The sequence below is a fragment of the Glycine soja genome, chromosome 5 (assembly GCF_004193775.1).
Source record: "Glycine soja cultivar W05 chromosome 5, ASM419377v2, whole genome shotgun sequence".
In the NCBI taxonomy this organism is placed as follows: Eukaryota; Viridiplantae; Streptophyta; class Magnoliopsida; order Fabales; family Fabaceae; genus Glycine; species Glycine soja.
This window is the reverse complement of record NC_041006.1, coordinates 18,011,952-18,034,538: the sequence shown is the minus strand read 5'-3', so window position 1 is coordinate 18,034,538 and position 22,587 is coordinate 18,011,952. Positions and strand designations below refer to the sequence as shown.

The window sequence follows — 22,587 nt, the reverse complement described above, 5'->3', positions numbered from 1 at the left end:
GAAAGGGGGTTGGAAGACCTTTCCGGGAGTTACCACGGCCAAATGGTTGGCGATGAGGGACGGCAAGAGGTCTTCGTATGTCATTGGGAGTGGGGTGAATTCTTGAAATGGCCTCGGAGGGAAGTTCCTTGTTGCGTTGGAATTACTGGCCGAGCGAGTTGTGTTCGGAGTTGGAACTTGGGGAGCTTCCCTCTGGGTGGGTGCCTTAGGCTGCACAGGTGCTGAACTAGAGGCGTTCCCGGTATGAGCCGAGAAGCTCGGGTGATGTTGCGCGTACTGATGGGTACCATGAGGTGTCTGCGGGGGTTTGACCCACGCGAGTGTTGAAGAGATGGCATGGGCATCTCCTTCCTTCCTTTTTGCCCCCATTGTCCCGATTCTTTTGGCATTCGTACTCGTGGAGGAAACGTAATCGAACTTTCCTCTTTTCAACCCTACCTCGATTCTTTCCCCGGCGAACACTAGGTCCGCGAAGCTGGACGGCATGTAACCTACTAGCTTCTCATAGTAGAACACTGGCAGAGTGTCTACCATCATGGTGATCATCTCTCTTTCTACCATGGGAGGAGCCACTTGTGCCGCTAGGTCTCTCCACCGCTGTGCGTATTCTTTAAAGATTTCGCCCTCTTTCTTGAACATATTCTGCAGCTGAGTGCGATCGGGAGCCATATCGGAATTATACTGGTATTGCCTTAGGAAGGCAGTAATCAGATCCTTCCAAGTACGGATACGGGAAGCTTCCAGATTAGTGTACCAAACTACCGCGGCTCCGGCCAAGCTATCTTGAAAAAAGTGTATTAATAGCTTCTCATCCTTAGAGTGTGCGCCCATCTTGCGACAGTACATCTTGAGATGGTTTTTGGGACAAGTTGTCCCTTTATACTTGTCGAAGTCCGGTACCTTGAACTTCGGGGGGATAACAACATCGGGTACTAAGCAAAGATCCGTCATGTCTGCGAACGGATAGTCCCCAAATCCTTCCACGGCTCTCAATCTCTCCTCGAGGAGATCGAGCTTCCTCCTTTCTTCAGTTGCCAGGGGCGGTCCTTCCGTGGACAAAACTATTGGTTGTGTCGTGATGTTGGGCTGAGGCAACGTGCTGGGTGCCGGCCCTTCGGGGATCGGGGGATAGAACTCGACATCCCTTCGAGCATAGTCTTGAGGGTCTTTGTGGACCTCGTCGGGCTGTTGAGGAGGTTCTCTTTCAAGGGCGGGAGAAGCAATATGGCCCGCATCGTCTTGCAGGACGGGTGGTGAGTAGTTGGGCGGCAATCCATAAGGGTAAGCCGCTCGGTTGTATCCCAGATGAGGGTTTCCATCGTGCCCCAGTGTGTCCCTTCCCCGTCCTACTATGTTTGAGGGAAGATGGTGTGCAGTTGCCAAGAGAGTTGGGTCTGCTTCGGCAGCCGAACTGACAGCGGCAACGGTGGCCACGTTTTTCTCCATGAGCTGCCTCATTCCTAACATGGCCTCCATCATGGAAGCCATCTGTTCTTTCAGAGCCGACATGTCGGCTTTCATCTGTTCCTGTGTCTCCTCTTGATCACCCATCGTTCTAGATTTGGATCTGGTGCGATAGGGATGCCTTGTGGCGCGTTTAGTTATGGTGTTTTTCCCTAAAAAACCAAACGTGAGGAGTGGGTAAAGAAAGAAAGAATGCATGCTAGAGATAAAATGCGGGAGTGATTTGATTCGCACAAGCTTTTTTGGAGTAGAAACATGGGACCAACTCATTTTATTTCAAAAAGTCGTATCTAGTCAAGGTCTGAGAGACCATACAAGTTTCCTAGCGATTTCTAATTATGTGGGTCATTAAGTCTATCATATGCTGACAATAGCCGAGAAGCCCATGAATTTCTTCGGGGGCAGAGTAGGTGTCCGCCATCGCCTTGGCCTTGGCTAACAATCGGGGAAGTTCTTGACTCCCGTTCAAGGTAAGAGCAAACCGATCCATCCACATGATTGCCTCTTGGTGTAAAGAGTCTATCACCCTTCCTCTAGCCTCTTTTTCCGCGTATACTTGGGCACACTCGTTCGTGACCCTATGCTCGTGGGTTATGGCTAGACCTAACTCTTCTTGGTACTTGGTGATGATAGCTAGCATGTTGGTCTCCGTCTCGCATAAACGCTGAGACAAGCTCCTTTTGGACCTTGAACAAGCAACTAACTCCTCTTTCAAGACCATGCTATGTGCTCGCGACTGGTCCCTCTCTTCCCTTCGCAGCTTGAGTTCATTGTTGCTACCCCACAGAGCTCCGCGAAATTTGTTACGGCCATACTCTTCCTTACGAGCCCTCTTGGTCTCTTGCTCAAGGGCTCTTGCGGTAGTTGCATTCTCTTCCCGTAATCCGGCACATTCCTTCCGGATGTGTGTAGCGGCTAACTCGAACTTCTCCTTGGCAAGTTTCGCCTTTCCTAACTCGTTTTTGAGAGCTTGGACTTCTTCGTCTTCTTCCGGTGCTTTGAAACTCTCTTCGCTGACGACTTTTAACTTGGCGAGCCAATCTAAACCTCGTATATGAACTTTCAGCCATTCATGATAACCACCAATGATGCCGTTACGAATGCCCCTAAGTTCTTGATCTTTCCTTAACGGGATTTCCCATGCCTTATGGATTCTTTGTATAGCCTTGAAATTTTGCGCGCCGAAATCCCTTACAAGGAAAGGAGACATGCTTTCTTCCGTCGGTGCTCCCCTCATGGGGTACCCTAGTTGTCTTATAGCGAGCGCGGGATTGTAGTTAATACAACCCCTCGTTCCTATCAGCGGAATGTTTGGGTACCCTCCACATGAGAAAAGGACTCCCTCCTTTCCTTCCTTCCATCGGGGGAACCAATTGATTGTTCTACCTCCTATCCCAGCCAAAAGCTGGTCCCAATCTATTCTTCTCTTTTTAGTACACGAGCGATGGCTCTGGAGCGGACATGGATGCCTCGTGTCTTGCTGGAACAGGTGTGAAACCAACCAAACACAGAGGGCGGGCAAGCAACAGATGATCCGTGCGCTACTCTTTTCGCACCTTCGGTTAAATGTGTCAAATAAATCTGCCAAGACAGCTACCACCGGACTTTCCTTGCTATGGTGGTATGCAAGGAAAGCGTCGATTGCTGCTAGGTCCACCAAACCATCTACGTTTGGAAAGAGGACGACCCCAAAAATTAGCAAAGCTAACACATCCATAAACGGGACCCAATCTCCTTGATTGGCCATACCCCTCGCCTTGTCTTCTAGGTACTTCCGTGGTAGGCCCGCTATGCCGTTTCGAGTCAGTTTTATGCGGTCCAAACCTCTTGCTGAATCCTTGACCACAGTTGCAATTCTGCTCAAAGAAGGGAGACACCCGGAAGAAAGGTATGGTTTTCTTCCCCCGAGAGGACATCCTAGAATTTCCTCAAATTCTTCAATGGTTGGTACCAATTGGAAGTCTCCGAACGTGAAGCATCTCAAAGGCTGGTCGTAGTATTGGGTGAGTGATGCAATGGCTTCTATGGATACCTTTGCTATGGTCAACTCTAAGATCTTTCCGTAAGTCTTGCGGAAGGCTTGCATTTGGAGAGGTTCCATCAACCGCCCTAATTCCTTGATGCTGGTGGTATCTAGGCCTTTAACCTTGACTTGGTAAAACCTCTTGTCGGTTTGATTTGTTCCCATGCTTACTAAGGTGAGACAAAAAGCTGGTGCAAATCAAAACTCCGATATCTCATGGGTGGAATGGATGAATGCATGAAGGAATGCATATGACACAGATGTAATTTAAGAATGCGGGTGCCCGGGACATTGTCTCCTTCTTAGACACAATGTCTAGGGGTAGCAAAGTGCCCCAACGTATGTATTTAAAACGGTGACCCGGACCCTCCGTTGATTTGTCTATAGAGGGGATCAGGACAGAACCCATATGCGATGCATATGCAAAAGGCGCAAAGCGGGAATGTACATAGTATGACAATATTCACTGAACATAAGCAAAAGGGAACATGATACTTATGCATGGCAGTGTGAAAAATGGCACACAGCGTATTTGCTCCGTGCCCCTATTTAAGGGACCTATAAGGGAGAGACCTAACTAGGCATTTAGTGATAACCCCCAAGGTAGTCATATCTCTCTTGATGGTTTCTAGAGGTATTATCCCCTTCGAAGAACATACAGCAGCAGTAGGGACTACTAGCAACAATATGTTTTCAAAGAGGGAAACTCTAGATGAGGGTTCACTGTAATCAAGCAAGTCGGAGACCTAGCATGATCACAGATTCACCTCCACTCCTTATGTTCCTATGAACCCGGGTATAGGGCCCTTTTTCAACTCACAGTGTGTGCAAATGGTGTCGGTGTTTGTGTGCATCAAATGAATAAATATTTACCTTATGCATACATAAAAAATGCACTAAAAGCATCAAAGAGTTATATATACAAGAACATAATGAAGGGAAACCAACAAAGGAGTAAGTCATGGCAAAACTTTGCACAAGATTAAATGGCCTAACTCTCTAAAAACAGTCCCCAGTGGAGTCGCCAACTGTTGCAACCTACCCTTCGGCGGGAGGGCGACGCGTGACTCGCGGGATGCGTGTTCCACGAAAGGAATATGCGCGGAGTCGCCACCAACGTTTATTTGAGGAAAACGTCAGGAAAACCGGAAAAGACGCGATCTACGAACTTTTAAGTGAAAGGTTCGGGAGTTGTATTTACGCACGGGGAAGGTATTAGCACCCCACACGTCCGTCCCAAGGGACGGCAGCCTTTAATCGAATGTGCAAACATGACTTTGATTTTTACGTTCCCTTTTTATGTCTTTATATCCTTTATACCCTTTTTATATTTTTTCTCTTTTTGTGGTCGACAAGGGTCTTTCCCTTTGCTCCTATGTATTCCTCAATTGCGATGAGGAAATCAGACCTACGTAGTTCTTTTTTTTTATCAAGTGATTCTTTTTTACTTGAAAGGTGATCATTTTAAGGCGTTGGACCTTAAAAATGATCCATTTTACTTAGTAAGAAATTGAAATGATAAACTTCAAAAACCTATTTTTATGGACGAGCTTGACTAGGCGAGTTGATTTTAGCCTTAGTTTCACTTTAGTTATTAGTCAGTTCAATTAAGAATGAGAAATCCCAAAGAGAAAACGTCTGATTGATTTTTTGCTTTATTTTACTAAAAGACGTTTTTTGATTATTATATTATTATTTTACCTCTTTTTTTATTTCCAACGTGGTTACGGCACGACCGAACGGTCGGAATTCATTTTAATCGAAGTAACGGATAATACAATTCAAACGATCGGTGGAAATTTATTTTATTTTTAGGTTAAGCGAGAAATGACTTAAATAAAATGGCTTAAGCACGTCAAAAAGGGGTATAAAAAGTAAATGAAACGAGAATAAAAATACATGAAACACAATGTGGACCACCACGGGTACATAGAATGAATCGAAAAGCTTGGTTCAAGGTACTTACCCATTGAAGATCGAAGAACGATGAAGAACGAATGAAGAACGTCAAAGAACGGTCGAAACCTTCGCGAAATTCCTCACGAAAACGTTACGGAAACGTTTCGGAAGCGCCTCGACTTGGATTTTCTTCACGGAAACAATTTTTCCAAGCAAATTCGAAAGAGAGAGAAGTGCCTAAGGGCCAGAACCCTTTTTCACTTCACTTCTCCCCCTATTTATAGGAAATTGGGGGAGAAGCTTGCCACCCAGCTCGCCCAGGCGAGCAGGGTTGCTTCCTCCAGAAGCAACAACCTTCTGGAGGAATCTTCTGGAGGGCCAAGTGGGCCTGGTTGCTATTTGCACCCCCATTTTTACTAAGTACACCCCCCTGCCTTTTTTTTTGTGATTCTTTTTTCGTAAAGTTATGGAAACTTACGAATTTCGTAACGATACTTGTTTTCTTTCCGTAATGTTACGGAACCTTGTGGATTACATAATCATCCCCTTTTTGACTTACGGAACGTTACGGAACCTCACTAATTGTGCAACGATGCTTCCATTTGATTTCCGGTGTGTCACGGAACCTTACGGATTGTGCATCAATATTTTCTTTTGCTTTCCGGCATGTCCCGGAATTTCACAAATTGCCTAATGATGGGTGCCAAGCACCTCACAAGGACCAAGCAAAAGTTGCATGTCATCAAGCAAAGGTCCCCGGACGAAATTAGGGTATGACAGTTGTTTATGATGGAATGAGCCTAAACACTTGAGCTTGAGTGAAACAATGACTATGAGGTTTTGGTTGATGATCCTTCCTTGATGTCTGCCATCCTTACTAGCTTATTTTAGTTGTGACTCTAATGTGTATGTTCCTATCTTTGAAAAGCTGCATGTTTGTGAAAATCAATTGATTGAAGGAGTCCATGATATTCAGTTCATATGGTTGAATTTCTCTATGAAGCAAACACCATTTTGAGTGATCATTGCAGTTTGCCACTTCAGGACAAGTGAACTGTTCTTTCTTTGCTTGAGGACAAGCAAAACTGTAAATTTAGGGGAGTTTGTTAGTCATCTTATATGACTAACTTTTGTGTAGAAAACATTTTCCAAAACTTGTATAGTTCCCCCAATTTATGGTTATTTTGTAGTGATTTTGTAAATAAATCTTGTTTTATTGTTAAAGTTGTCTCTAGAATATTTCCATTGGATTTAATGATGAAATATGTGCAATTTCAGGTGAAAAAGAGGCTAAGTCATGAAGTGCTAAAAGTGACAGTTGAGCTTAGCTCATCAGTTGGGCTAAGCGCAGCTTTAGCGCAACAGAAGAATCTGACAGAGCATCAATATCAAGGTCGTGCGCTAAGCACAAGATCAATGCGCTAAGCACAACAATTTTCTTCAGCCAGGCTCAGCGCACAACTGGCGCTAAGCTTAAATCCACTTACTCGCGCTAAGCGCGAGGGTGGCGCTAAGCGCAACATCACGGATTCAAAGCCTAGTTAAAGCCAGTCTTGTGCAGAATTAAGGTACAACAGATTTGACACCTAAATGGAGAAGATTTGCGTAAAATTCCAGAGCACACCACAGTTCCTATTTCAGGAAAAGAGCTCTAGATGGCTTGCTAAACACCCTTGTTGGGGATTTCTAAACAATAGCTGATGTAATTACTTTAATATCTAATTGATTGTGTTTCTTGTGTTCAATGCTTCTTTCAGTGCTTAAATACTGTATGCTCTTGATCTGATCAACCATTTGTGTGCCTGGTTAGGTGACTCTAGCATTTGGAAATGTATTGTTGCCTTAGAACGTGAATGAAGTAGGATTGAAACTTAGTCTTAAATGAGGGATTTGCGGATTAAGTTTTGGTTTTAAATATGCTGTCACAATAATGCTGTTTGGTTTAAGTCTAGTCCAACAAGAAGGATCTAAGGACAAAGCTTAGGCTAAATTAGTCTAAACTTTCGTAAGCTATTTAAGCTAAAATCTAGTCCAACAAGAGGGATCTGAGGACGAAGCTTAGATTGATTCAGTCTAACTAGGGATCGAGGTTTAGTAATTTAGGCTACAACATAGAACACTAAAGCATGATTGATTAGAGAAACATCTTTATATACATCAGCTGGTTTGTTAGAAAGACCCAACATCTTTACATACTGTTGTCAATCTTACTTACTTGCATTTTTTACTATTTTTAGCCTAGACTTAGTTTAATTCTGTTCTAAATCATCAATTATCAATGTTTCTTTCAACAATGCCTTATGTCTGAATTTAACCCTGTCTAAGACTAGTTCCCAGAGTTTGATACTCGGATTCATCTGTTTTAATTTTAAATACTTAACGATCCGATGCGCTTTCCGGCAAACCGGATTTCCCTTGAACATATTTGCATAAAGAAAAAGTAGACCAAAAAGTAACTGCAGGGGAAATCCAACAGTATGCCTCTTTGCTTTCCTACTACTACTATTTTGATACAAGTGTGTAGTCTGCCTTGATATAGGCTACCGGGAACATGCAATATTGGTGTTAATTTTATGAAAAAAGAATCCAATTTTATTTATTACATGATGATATGTTATTTTTTTCCATTTTAAAATTTGATAGCTGAATGAAAATTGACTTTGAATTTTCTACCATGCATTATAAGATTGTATTATCCTTAATCCTTATTAGGTTTGTTAAGCTTACATTAGGTTGCTAAGAAATCTTTGCTTGTCAAGGGTGGTAACCGACAATAGAGGTTTTTTGTTGGGTTTATATTCTTAAACTTGTTCTAATTGTAAGGCTAGTCAGTAACATCTCTTACAAGCTTTTGTCTAATCAAATCAAAGAGTTTTTTTTCTAGATGTGTTTAAATTATAAAGAGAGAAGGTTTGGAGATATCTCAACTAGCTCTTGACCCAAATTCAACAGAGATACATCATAGTATTACAATTAGAGCTAGAACCAAGAAATTTAATAGGTGATTTATTGTTCACCTATCCATAAGCACTTGCTAAAAAAACTTATCGTACTTACCAATGATGTTTTAATTGAAGCACAAGAGTTTATGAAAGCATAGGCAATACAAGGTGTTCAAATTTAAGTGATGTACTACCATGCACCGGGTAATTGTTACTTTCTTTGATCCTATTAGAGTTGTGTAATATTTCATGATGTTTGTGCCAGATATTGTCGATGCATTTTATCGTCCCTCCATCTACCATCAAGATGACAGGATACGTTTTAATTTCTTATGAAGTTCATTTAAGCCTGTATTTATATTGTAATTAGGAAATATTAGCTTATTGTCAACTCAAAAATTTTGATTTAATAACAAAATGAAAGTAAATTGCTTTTGAACTATGAGGCCAACTTAGTTACATCAAAAACAAGTATGTTTATCATGTAGATGTAGATGACTACTAATTTAAAAATTATTTTCTTACACTACTAGAAAATAGGTTTTTAACATCGGTTATTAAAGATTTTCAACATTGGTTATTAATCGATGTTGAAACTACCGACGTTAATTTATCAACATTAACATCGGTTGTTTAAAAACCGATGTTATTGTAGCAAAAAAAAACATCAATTTTTTGAATAACCGATGTTGTTGTATTCTTACCAACATCTATTTTTTAAAAAAAAACTGATGTTGTCAGTAAACAACAACATCAGCCATGCACCAAAAGTTATAAACAAAGTATATCAATATATCATGCAGCAAGGGTAGTTACAAACATTTCTAAACAAAATAACATATTATAAACAAAAATTTACAAATTGATAATATATTAGAGTAGTAATGTACTTTAATTACAAACAAAGCCAGAATAAAACAAAGTTAGAAGTTGCATTTGGAAACTCAAATATAATTTGAGTTCTAGGAAGCAAATTCTGTATTTGTGCAAAAGTCCTCCATCCATTTCCAATTTTTGTGGTCTTCCTATGATGATTATAAAGCATTCTACACTATGTCCCTTCCTAGTTCAGATGAGTGACTCTTGCAGCTTCCATAAATAAGTACATGGTACTCGACACATCCTGAAATGCAAAAGAAATTCATATTAGATAACTATATGATATCAAAATTTGACATACATAGAGGAGTGCTTAATTACTCAACAAAAAGCTACAATGAGTAGGACTTTAAAAGTGACTGAGTTAGGAACTTGGTGGTACAAGGAGTGCCATTTAGGGAAATTTTTTGGTTCAAAGCTGCTTTCAAAGATGGTGAGGAGGAAAACGCTCTGTCCATAGTGGGTCAAGGTGACCTGATGATTTCTAGTGAGCCCATAGAACACTCTAAGTTCCATCCATCTGTCAAGTAGAGTTGGGCTTGCCAAATCTTGGTTATATGTGACAGAGTGCATGTTGCCACTAGAGTGTAGCAGATGCCATGTAGGCTCTAGTTCAACCTTCCATCTTATGGCAAATGACTTACTCAATTCACCATATGGATTCATTTAACAAACAAATTAATATAAGCAAAAATACTATTATATATCAAGTCATGTTTATTTTAGAATAGTCTTGAAATAATTTCTAACCTGATCAATAACATGAACAGTGTTGCACATTTCATCTGATTCTTTGTTAATCTTCATCATTATGTTAGTCATTTCCTTCTAGTTTTGTTGATGTTCATCCATGGTTTCTAAACTCCATTTATAATATAAATATGACATTAATATGCATGATACACTTGACATACCAATATGATACCAATATGATATTCCTATTTTGGGGGCCTAAGGCTATGACAGAATTCTCACGCCAGCACAAAGTCTCATTAACAAGCACATACACACAGAACCATGCAAACCAGAAACAAAACTATGCAACCAAAGCCTATTTTCTAAAGTTTGTACATGAAGCTACTACCATATACATGACCCAGAAGGCCATAGCTATATACAACATGATGCACTACCATAGCTTAAAAACAAATGTATAATTTAACTTCCATGGTAGTAACCGCAAACCAAGCAAAAATTAAAAACAAATAGCAACACTACCATATCTTATGAACACAAGCTTCATTAAAGAATCACAATAACAACAACACTAACATTTACACCATTATCAATTTCAGAGAGCACATTTCCAGACATAAAGCAAATGTGTTGTGATGCCGTCACCACCTCACCCATTTTGTCCTCTCGAAAAAAAATAGGGCTTATTTGTCACGAGGTATGGAGAAGATGAAACCCGACTAAGGTGGTGACGACAGAACATTAGAATGCGAGGAATAGGAGGCATAAGGAAGAGGATGTGCGAGGAGTTACCTGCTGACGAACTTACCTACTAATGGTGCAAACACGATAGAGAGGTGAAGAGGCACGAGGAGGTGAAGAGGCACGAGGAGGTGAATAGGCAAGAGGAGGCGAATAGACAAGAACATGAGGAAGAAGAGTGCGAGCGAGAGAAAATAGGACTCGTAGAGGCAATTCAAATATTTTTAAATGTAGGTTTTAACATCGGTTTTTACTGAAACTTATGTTAACTAAGTGATGTTAATGTTAACTCAGTCATGTTAACATCGATTTTTAGCATCACATAGTTAACATCAATTTTTAGTAAGAACTGATGTTAACTCAGTCATGTTAACATTGGTTTTTCAGAAAACTGGTATTAATGAAGTCACGTTATTTACAATTGTGCCACCGCATTTTTGTTAACATCGATTTAAATCTATATTTTGTAGTAGTGTTAGGTAAAAGAAAGGGGCATGTGCTATTGTCTTATGTTATATTTCATGTCAGCCTCGGATGAGTCATTTCATTTATTTTGTTGGTCACTATAATTGATTTTTTTGTGTTTGTATTTTTATTTTAGGTGCTTCTAGGTTGATAGTGTAGAATAGGGTTGAATAGGGAATCATAGAAATGTATGGAATGACCTACAACCTATTACTACGTATTTTCTACATGATTGCTATTTGAGAATGTTATCTTTGAATTGCTTTGGGTGCACTCATTTTGAAGTTAAAATGATGTTATGACGGAATTGTCTCTTCATTTATGTCTGAAGATGAAAAATGTTGTTGGTTTGGATATGTTTTAGTTGATTACCTTGTAATATACTATGTTTTGTTTCTTTGGACTTTTGAAAGCATAATAAGAAATATGATAAGACAAATTCATTTGTCACAATTTATGATAAATCTTGGCATTCTTAGGGCTTGGTTTGAGAAACTTAGGAAGACTAGTGTAGTAGAGTTGAAAAGTGATCTAGAGGTGTCTGGAGATTTTATAGGGTTTGTTTCATTTATTTATTATTCTCTTCAAGCTCAGACTTTTGTGAGAAGACAACAAAGCATTCATTCTTAAACACAAGTCTCAATTTCTATGAATTTTTTCTTTGCCGTGAATGAAATATCCATTGGAATTGTTGGGAAACTAGTATACTTTTTATGGGTGTAGTTTACAAAATATCTTTATTTTCTTTAAGTTCCTTTATGTATATTGAATTATTATTGTGAAAGCTCAATAATACGATTCTTTCTTCTCGATGAGATTCTTGAATCAGTTGAAAAAATAATCTGATATTGAAAAATAATACTTTCTAAGATGAGTCTTTAAAAAAATGTTTTAGAAAATACACTTTCTAATATGGTTCTTCAAAAAACCGTCTTAGAAAGTAGACTTTCTAAGACGGTTAACCGTCTTAGAAAATAAACTTTGTAAGACTGTTCTTTGAAAAACCGTTTCAAAAGTCTACTTTCTAAGACGGTTTTCAGAAAATCATCTTAGAAAATTACTTTTTAAGACGGTTTTTTGAAATAGTCGTCTTAGAAATATCAATTTTTTAACATTTTTAAAACAAAAAAAAAACATATTCTAAGATGGTTTCAAAGAAAACCGAAATAGAAATCGAGATTCTAAGACGGTTTGAAAACCTTCATGGAAAGTCTTGACTTTTCATGATGGTGGATTCAAAGACGGTTGAAAACTATCATTGAAAGCCACGAAGAATCGTCTTTGAAAGTGATTTTTGTAGTAGTGTACGACAAAATGAGTATGAGAAAATATTTGTGTTATTGATGTTCTCGTACCTACCACGTCTTTCACCATAAGCTCCATTAGAAACTTCTTAGTTTGAATGCTTGAATCTTTAACCACACGATCCCACGCTAATACACAATGTATATCCATATATATACAATACATATATTTGAATGTTATTTAACAAACTATATGGATATACATTGTGTAATCTTTTTCAAAAACCAAGTTCATGATATAACTAAGGCTATATGAAGAGAACAATACACATATATATTTTGATCCACCATATAATTAAACTCTCACTTGTGACAACTTTGATCCACCATCTGCATTGTGACACTTTGATCCCCATTAATTTGTTTTGTCACCTCCCCTATGATTAGTAGCTAGCAAATACTTAAAATCACAAAAATGAGCAAAACCCTCTAAGAAAATAGCAAACAAGTAATAGCATTTATATTTAGAGAAGAGTTCAAAGACATCAAGCTATCACAACTTGTACCTCAAAATTTTAAGATTAAGATGTCAATTTAATAAATCATTTTATTAATTTATTATTATATTTTTAGTTAAATAATAAAAATACATTTTACTAAATATGGGATATGACCTTCCAAATGATGAAGAACCACAACTAAGTCGAGAAGTTGAAAGAAGGAAGTTGCTTTGTAGAGAAATTAAGAAAGTCAATGAAGGGTTGACTCTAGTTCCAGTTTCAATGATAGGGATAGGAGTTACTCAAAGAAATGACACAATCATGCTTGTTGTGGCCATTGCTAGAATTTTCACTGCAACATCTATCTATCGTTATGCCAAAATAGTCTTTTAAAATTCTAATCCAATACACCCCTTTAGTTTTCAAAATCACTAAGTTTCAGCTTTGCATCATGATAATTGACTATATGTTTTTATAGTCAATTATATTGAGCCTTTGAACTCTCAAAATTGAGAATAGCTCGCAGATAATTGAGTATCTGGTTCTAAAGAAGGTTTTAGCTTTTGCAAATAGTCAATTAAATGGTAATATAATGACTATATGTTCTTCAGAAAACCTAGGTGATGAAAAAACAATTTAGTTGACTATCTCTATGGCATAATCGACTATTTTGCTGTGACACCATTTTCTCTCATATTTTTCATTGCATTTTGACTGAGAGAGTTTCTAAAAACCTCAGAGTGTCATCACCACCTTGATCCTTGACTCGATACATCATTTCACATGAATTCAATAGATCTTGGCATGGATGATGAAGACTAGTTTGGGGCTACATAAGGAGTATTTCAAAACTTCCATATCTCTCATAGACAAGGTGAAATTTTCCTTAATTGGAATTTTGTTGTTTTTAATTAAAGAGGGTGATGGAAAATTATATTAACATCGACACATATAGATAAAAATTATAGCATGTGAGTATAGCGATAAAATCTAAAAGGGTGTTAAAGACATACCTGAATTCACATTCATCCCCATGAGTGTGGCTTGACAATAGAAACATTTAATTAACCTTGAGAGGATTATTGCCCACTTTCTAGGAGTCTGTTTAAGAGAATGTGACTAAAAGAGTGACAGTCATAGATAATAAATTTGCTAGATGGGATAATAAATTTATAATCCCGTAGCAATGCGTAGGGACCTCTCAATGGGCTATTTATTGAATGATTGATCCAAAACATCATAGGGCCAATCTTATCTATAATCCCATCTAAAATAATTTGTAATCCACATATGATGATTATCATACCTATAATTTTCGATTGATGATAATAAATTAATTATTGATTGATACTAACACACAACTAATATTTTAACATAGGGTTTTCAATGGTTTGCATGTAGTAGGTTTTCTACATGTGTTTTAGATCTTGATTGGTTTTCAAGAGTTTAAGCTTTTATGGTGTGATTTGCTTGCGAGTTTGTTTGTAACGGAATCTTAACAGTAGTTTTCAAAAAATCGATGTTGTCAATACTCATTTAACATCGGTTTTTTAAAAACCGATATTAAGATTCCCATTTCAACATCGATTTTTTAGAAATTGATGTTATGCGTGCCTAGTCAACATCGGTTTTTAAAAACTTTTGTTGGTGACATTTTAATCTTTCTCTCTCTTATTTTTTCTTTCTTTGTTTCTCACATTTATTGAAGCTAGTGAGTGAGTGAGCGAACGAGGAAGGGTTTTCTCTGCATGCACTCGACACGCGCCACATTGTAGCCCTCCTCACCGATGCCAATGACATCAACAACAGCTTCCCCGATGGCAAAGTCAAAGACACCATTGATCTCATCCTCATACGCGAACCCCAACATCATCGATTTGCCAGCATCGAAATCATCGATGAGGTCATCAATCCTCATACACAAATCCCAACTTTACAATGATCCTTCAACAAAAAAAGGAAAAAGGATCCAACAACATAAAAGAAACAAAGAAGAGAAAAGAGGAAGAGAAGGTAAAGTTGAGTGGTAAGGATTAGCGTATTGAAGGTATACAGGTTTTTTATTTTTTCTTTTCACATTTAGGTTGTTAGAGACAAATCAAAAAGCAAGAACAAGAAGCATTGAACAAAGCACAACAAAACGCAGGTTGCCTGAACCTTACATGTTAGCATTTTTCCATGTCAAGTGTTGAGAGATGGGGAATTCGTTTGAATGTTCAGCCTCTAGTGAGAGGCTTGTGTTGGCGGCAAGGGACAATGGCTTGGCGAAAGCAAAGATGCTTCTAAACTACAACTATGTCTTACCAAGTACTCTACTTTCGGTGGCCTCAATTTCCCTCTCCATTTTGCAGCTGGCAAAGGCCACAACGAGGTCCCTTTATTTCACTTTTTATATCTAATCCAATATAATCTAAGGCAACCCTTTTTATTTATTTATTTTTGTTGGGTTTCTGTTAGATTGTGGCATTGTTGCTGAAGAGTGGTGCTGATGTGAATTCCATAAATTATTGTGGCTAGCTGAGACTTTCTTCCTTTTCTTTTGGATTTAAATTTTATGAATATTGGTTTTGATTTTAAAATAAATAACAAAACTGCATCATGTGATTTTATATGGCTGAGTTCATATTTAGTGCTGAATTTTGATTATTGGAAGACTATGTTTTGTGTTTAGAAATTGGAATATACATTTTTCTAAGACCAAAACTAAGTTAAGGGGAGAAAATAAGGATCAAAGAGATGTCAATTGAGCTAAGAATAGAAAAATAATAAACTACAAATGCTCTATCAAATTCCTCCACACTTTATCTTTTGCATTACTGGCCAAAACTAAAAGAAAGCCTAAGAAAAAGAAATCAAACTAAAAATAACCACAATTAAAAGAAAAGTATGAACAAGGCCTACACATTTTTCAATGGATCCTAACAATGCACAAAAATGAGAGAGATGGGAAGTGGGAAAATGGTTTCAAGGTAACAAGCAATCCATGAACACATGATCACAAAAATGCAAAGTGGACAAGTAGTCAAGTCAAAATTGAGAATGTACCATGGTGGTAGAAATCTCTCAAAGAACAACATTCACCTTACCAAATGTGTATGGGTTTGTGTTTACACTCAAGCACCACATGTAACTAGGATATCCAAATTTTGACAAGATTATAATCCATTCAACTTGAAATACTCGTGCTTCAAAAGATCAAAAAGACTTTTATTGGTTTGTAATGTATCGCTTAGGTAAGGGTAGATATGAGAAGAATATTTAGGCTAAAACTAAGGGAAAAGAGGGGCAACGGGGAGTAAGTCAACATGTAAAAAGAGGGTTAGAAACAAAAAAAAAAAACAAAGTGGAGAACAAAAAAAATAAAATAACAAGAACCTACAAGAATGAAAATGAACCACAACACATTTTTTTTTCTTCTTCTCTTTGTTTGTACCATTTTTTCTTTTTGAACTTTTGCTTTTTATACTCCCATTTTGTTTCTCTTTTCTTTAATTCTATTTTTTTGTCTTCTTTTTTTCCTTTTCAACAAGTCACAAGAAAATGAAATGACAAAAGCAAAATAAATTTCATAAAACAAAGTACAAATCCCCCACACTTGTTTGAAACCCACTCCTAAAACAATTCCAAGACCCCTTTTCTCCCTAAAGTTTAGGACTAGATGGTTTTCCATTTTTTTGGCTTGTAATGAGCTACAAAATGAAGGAACGGGTTAAAGGCTCAAAGAAGGTGACAATGAATATCAATGCAAGGTAGGTTTATTTGGCTAATGGCAAAAAGAAAGGCATAAATCATCTCAATCAATGCATGTGCAATAAGGAATGACAAGAGAAGCAAGGCAAAACCTAGAGTAATCTAGCACAAAGTGAAATCACACATGAAAGAGTATGAATGGAATAATGAAATCCATCCACAAAATCCCAAAAACTCACAAGGCATAATTCTATCATACATGATCCACCTCAAATTTTTCAATCCTACTTTATCACTTCCACAATTGCAACAATGGTTCACATCAAGCATGAAACCTCTCAACTTAAAATGATACATCTCTAACAAAGTATACAAGTTAGTAATCCTATGGAAAAACATGAGAAAGTTCCTAAATTCAACAAAAATATTAGCAAACAACAGTTGTAAAATCTGTATTTATTTATTTTTTTGTTTGTATGTAAAAACAATAAATCAATAAAACAACAAAACAAAACAAATACAACAAAACAGAAAAACAGAAAACAACAACAAAACACAAACATCATACAGATACAAAAAAATTGACAGAACAAAATACAGCTAAACACAAACAGACACAAAACTGAAACAGAATACAAAAAATAGAAAAAAATAGAAAACAGATTTTTCTAAACCCTCCCCCCACACTTGAAATGCACATTGTCCTCAATGTGAGCATGTAATGAAATGCAAACAAAGAGACAACATATAAAAGAAAAGGGAAGGAAACTCCTCAAGTGCCATTCGAGGCACATCATCACATAAAATTGGCAAGACCAAAGAGAGGTCCGCCACAAATTCACCCTCCACTTGGGGGTTCTCATGAAAAAGCTTGAGTTGGTGACCGTTCACATTGAATTCTTTTCCGGTAACTTCATTTTTAATCTCAACTACAACATGGAAAAAAAACATTAGTAATAACAAAAGGACCATCCCATCTAGATCAAAGTTTACCAAAAATAAGCTTGAGGTGAGAGTTAAACAAGAGTACTTTTTGGCCAATATGGAACTCCTTTCTAAGAATCCTAGAGTCATGAATCCTCTTCACTTTCTCCTTGTAGATCTTGAAGTTCACATAGCCTTCTAAGCGGATCTCCTCAAGTTCTTGCAATTGAAGCTTCCTTTCCATACTCGCTTCATCAAATACCATGTTACAACTCTTCATCGCCCAATACGCACGGTGCTCAATTTCCATCGAAAGATGGCATGGCTTACATAAAACCACCCTATAGGGAGATCTCCCTAAAGGTGTTTGGTAAGTGGTCTTGTGGGCCCATAGAACATCCTCAAGTAGCTTGCTCCAATAATTCCTGTTGGGCTGCACTACCTTTTGGAACACTTGCTTGATCTCTCTATTAAAAATCTTTGCTTGCCCATTAGTTTAGGGATGATAAGTTGTAGCAACTCTATGCACAACCCCATACTTCTAGAGCAAGGATGCCAATGACTTGTTATAAAAGTGACTCTCTTGGTCACTAATAATGCTCTAGGCACACCAAACATGCAAAAAATGTTAGATCTCACAAAATTCACAACTACTTTAGAATCCTACCTGGAAACATAATCAACAACAACGAAGATATATGAAAAACCATGAGAAACAAAATGGACCCATAAAATCAATACCCTAAACATAAAAAAATCTCACAAAAAATAATGAGTTGCTAGGGCATCTCCTGCCTATGTGTAATGGTCCCTCCTGCTTATTGACATTTCTCACAAGTGGTGGAAAAATGATGAGCATCTCTAAAAATGATGGGCCAATAGAATCCATGGTCTAAGATCTTTCTAGCAGTTCGCTAAGGACCAAAATGACCGCCGATAGGTGTGCCATGACAAAACTGTAGAATAGACTAAATCTCATGATCGGGCACACACCTGTAGATCACTTGGTCACTACCAAACCTCCACAATTAAGGATCATCCCACACAATATTTGGCATCAGTCTTAAGTTTATCTATTTGAGACCTAGATGGATGTGGTGGGACAACAGATGCAACAATGAAATTCACAATATCAACAAGCCAAGGTGTGGCATATGATGAATGCAACTGCATCAAATGCTCATCAGGGAAGTTATCCCTAATAGGGAGGGAATCAACAGGTCCTTCAATCCTACTCAAATGATCAACCACCACATTTTCTACACCACTTCTATCTTTGTTCTCAATATCAAACTCCTAAAGAAGAAACATCCACCTGATTAATCTAGATTTAGCATCAAGCTTCTTCAACATGTACCTCAAGGCTGCATGGTTAGTATAGATAGTAATATGGGAGCAAAGCTCCTTTTTTATGGTGGTGTAGTTGACTTGGGCTACGTCTAGAGTGCATGAGGCATAAGCAATGACATGTGGTAGTCTATCACCTCTTTGTGACAAAATAGCCCTAACTGCATAATTGGAGGCATCACAAATGAGCTCAAATAGAGGCTCCTAATCATATGGTTGCATGATGAGAGAAGTGGTAAGACTTCTCCTCGACTCCTCAAATGCCTCTCTGCATGGCTGGTCAAACACAAAATCTACGTCCTGCTAAAGAAGCTTGGACAATGGAAAGGAAATCTTGCTAAAATCTTAGATGAATCTCCTGTAAATACCTCTACTAGAGATCAAATGCCCTAAGACTATACCTTCATGGACAATAAAATGACATTTTTCAAAGCTAAGAACAAGGTTAGTCTCAATGCATTGGTCAAGAACTCTAGAGAGGCATGCACATTTGGAAGGTGCCAAGAGCGTTGCATAGGCCAAAAGGCATCCCGGTGTAGGCAAATGTGTCGAATGGACAGGTGAATATGGTCTAGTGCTGGTCCTTCGATGCAATATAAATTTGCATGTAACCTGAAAAACCATCAAGAAAGCAATAATGTGATTTACCTGCCAACCTTTCCAGAACCTAGCCAATGAATGAGAGAGGGAAGTGATTCTTGCAAGTTGCCTAGTTAAATCTCCTATAATCAATGCAAAATCACCAACTGTTGACTACTCTAGTCAGGATCAACTCATTATCTTGGTTCCTCACAACAACGATGCCCAACTTCTTAGAGACCACTCGGACAGGTGAAACCCAAGTGCTATCTGAAATAGGATAAATGATCCCTATAGCTAGTAGCTTCATCACCTCCTTCTTCACCGCATCAAAAATGGTTGGATTCAACCTCCTTTGTGGCTGCCTTACAGTTCTAGAATCATCCTCCTAGAGTATCTAATGCATGCATATGGAAAGATTTATTCTAGGAAGGTCAGCAGGTGTCCACCTAAATGGCCTTTTTGTGGCCTCTCAAAACAAGCAACAACTTATCCTTATTTTCAAGTGAAAGACTGCTAGATATGATGACTGGGAGCTTCTGAGCATCTTCTAAATAGGCATATTTAAGGTGCTCATGTAGTGGTTTCAACTCCAAGGAGGGTGGCTGAATGGTGGAAGGCAAAGGAAGGTTGACGGCTGGTGGACAAAAATAAATCAAAATGCGCCTCTACAGGATGTCTCATAAAAGTCAGAAAAATTAGAAAATAAATTTGTACAAATATCTACACTATCTACTGCATCATCAATGATATCTACACGGAAAATAGAATATTCCTCTTCAGGATGTCTGATGGCCTAAAAAATGTGGAAATGCACAACATCATCACTAAACTCCATGCAAAGAGTTCCTACATGCACATCAATTTTGGTCTTGGTTGTCATTAATGTGGACCCATGGCTGGAAGACTCATTCTCCATATCCAAAATTTGGAAATTTGCTAGAACAATTAGATCCTTAACTCATACCAGCACATCTTCAATTACTCCAAGTGGAATTGTAGCACTCTGGTTGGCTAGTGGATGACAACACCATGAGTTTTAAATCAACGGGATGTAGTGATTTGTAAACTGATGTGGGCATGGCGTTAATTGAGGCTCCAAGGTCAAGCATGACATTTGTAAAAGTGCAATCTCCTATTGTACATGGGACGGTAAAAGTTCCAGGATTTTTGCAATTCTATGGCAAGGTGGATGGTGGAATGGCAACAACACTTTTACTTTGTATAAGTGCTCAAATCCTTCAAGAACTTTGCATATTTTGGAATCTGTTTGATGGCATCCAAGAGGGGAATATTGACTTCCACCCTCTTGAAAGTCTCAAGAAGATTAGAATCAAGCTCCACTTTCTTTTCCGGAATGGATCTAGAAGGAAAAGGTAAAGGAATTTGTTTTGGTGCAGAATATGTTTTAGCACTGTCATCAATTTTTGCACTAGCATTTGTTGGCTTTGGAAGCTCTGCCACTCCTCCAGGTGATAGCACTCATATTCCCCTTTAGATTGATAATTGATTGTGCCGGAATATTTCCATAAGCTTGTTGCTGCAACTGATTGACAATTGTAGCTAACTGTCCAATCTGAGTCTGCAGGTCTTGGATGGTGGCACTCACATTCTATTGAAACTGAATGGTATTGGTGGCCATTTGCTTCATTAGCTACTCCAAGGAAGGTCCAGAACTACTATTCTTCACTGGTTGTGCAAGTAGAGGTGTAAACTATTGGAATTGTTGTTGTTGTTATCGTTTGAAAGGCGGAGCTTGGTATTTTCTGGTGGATTGTTGAAACTGTTATTGTCTGAATGGTTGTAGCTGTTGTTGTGTCTGTTGCTATTGTTGTGGACCAGGACCATATCTCAAGTTTGGATGATCTCTCCAAAAAGGATTAAAGGTGTTAGACTAAGGATTATATTGTTGTTGTTGAGGTCTAAATGGTTGTCTAGGTTGCATGGCAGAAACATCAACAACTTGTTCTGTTTCTTGGAGTGTGGAACATAGATATATTATATGATCAGGTGCACAACAAATACCACATAGCCCTTGTTGATTGGCTGCCATCACATTTTGTTGTTCACCAATGGCTAGTTGTCTCACAAGGGATGTCAACCTTGTAAGTTTATTTTCCACCCTCTGATTATCAGCAACCATAGAAATAGAAACTTCATATGCAGCAATTATGGATGGTGCAACAACTCTAATACCAAATTGCTAGCAATTTGCTGCCATGTTGGAAATCAATTGTCTGGCAGCATCAATCATATTGTCATGTTGGAAATCAATGGTCTGCCAGGTTGTTGCCTTATGCCATAAATTTCCTTCCAGATGGATGCTAATCTGGATACAGGGAAGAATTTCTCTAAGAATCTTCTCTTCGTATTTGTACAAGTGTTGATAGTATCTGGTACAAGGTACAACTAGTCCTTAGCCACACTATCCAAAGAGAAGGGAAATGCTTTCATCTTCACATAATCTTCATGAATGTCATGTGGTTTCATGGTGGAACACACTACATGAAACTCCTTAAGATGCTTGTGTGGATCTTCAATTGCAAGACCATGAAACTTTGGCAGCAAATGAATTAGTCCAGACTTTTTTTGCAAAAGAGTGTTGTTTCAACCTTTCCTCCCTCAAAGCCATTTTTCAAGAGAAATGACTTAGTTTTTCATATCAAGTTCTAGGAGCTTGTTTAAGTCCATATAGGGTTTCGTTGAGTTTAAAAATATGTTGAGGAAAGGTTTCACTTTCAAACCCTGGAGGATGTTCAACATAAACTTCCTCTTGGATTAATCCATTTAGAAATGTGCTTTTTATATCCATTTGATACAACTTCATATTGCTATGAGCTTCAAATGAAAGTAAGACGCATATTGCCTCTAAATGGGAAATAGTGCAAAAGTTTCTTTGTAGTCTATACCTTCTTGTTGTAAGTAACTTTTAGCAACTAGCCTAGCTTTGTTTCTCACAACCTTACCATTTTCGTCCAGTTTGTTCAGAGAGACCCATTTCGCTTCAACTACTTTCTTTCCTTTTGGTAGTTTGACTAGCTTCTAGACATCATTCTTCTAAAACTGGTCAAGTTCTTCTTGCATTGCTTTCACCCAGTTTTCATCTTGCATTGCATCATCAATGTGTTTGGGTTCCATTTCAGAAATCAGTGCAGTGTGCCCTTGAGTTCTTATGAGTGATGATCTTGTTTGAA

The 22,587-nt window shown here is 38.1% G+C and overlaps 1 protein-coding gene and 1 pseudogene across 1 annotated transcript; one reads left to right on the top strand and one right to left on the bottom strand.

Moving 5' to 3' along the window:
- The window catches only part of LOC114411193, a 34,142-nt pseudogene extending 25,606 nt beyond the window's left edge, over nucleotides 1-8,536 (top strand).
- Nucleotides 8,537-17,143: 8,607 nt separating this feature from the next.
- On the bottom strand, nucleotides 17,144-17,777 carry LOC114411192. The gene is made up of 3 exons (XM_028374945.1): nucleotides 17,537-17,777; nucleotides 17,313-17,472; nucleotides 17,144-17,165 (listed from the first exon to the last, which is right to left on the bottom strand). The coding sequence occupies exons 1-3, from the start codon at nucleotides 17,775-17,777 to the stop codon at nucleotides 17,144-17,146; spliced, it is 423 nt and encodes a 140-aa protein (XP_028230746.1).
- Between the last annotated feature and the right edge of the window lie 4,810 nt (nucleotides 17,778-22,587).

Bases quoted from the DNA above. Each gene is read 5' to 3' on its own strand.
- LOC114411192 (XM_028374945.1), bottom strand. From the start codon at position 17,777: ATGGAAATTGAGCACCGTGCGTATTGGGCGATGAAGAGTTGTAACATG. The intron at 17,473-17,536 runs GTAAACTTTGAT...TCCATGTTGTAG, and splicing joins TCACCTCAAGCTTATTTTTG to TTGAGATTAAAAATGAAGTT. The intron at 17,166-17,312 runs GTTTCCTTCCCT...ATTCTGTTTCAG, and splicing joins CCTCGAATGGCACTTGAGGA to TTTTGTGTCTGTTTGTGTTT.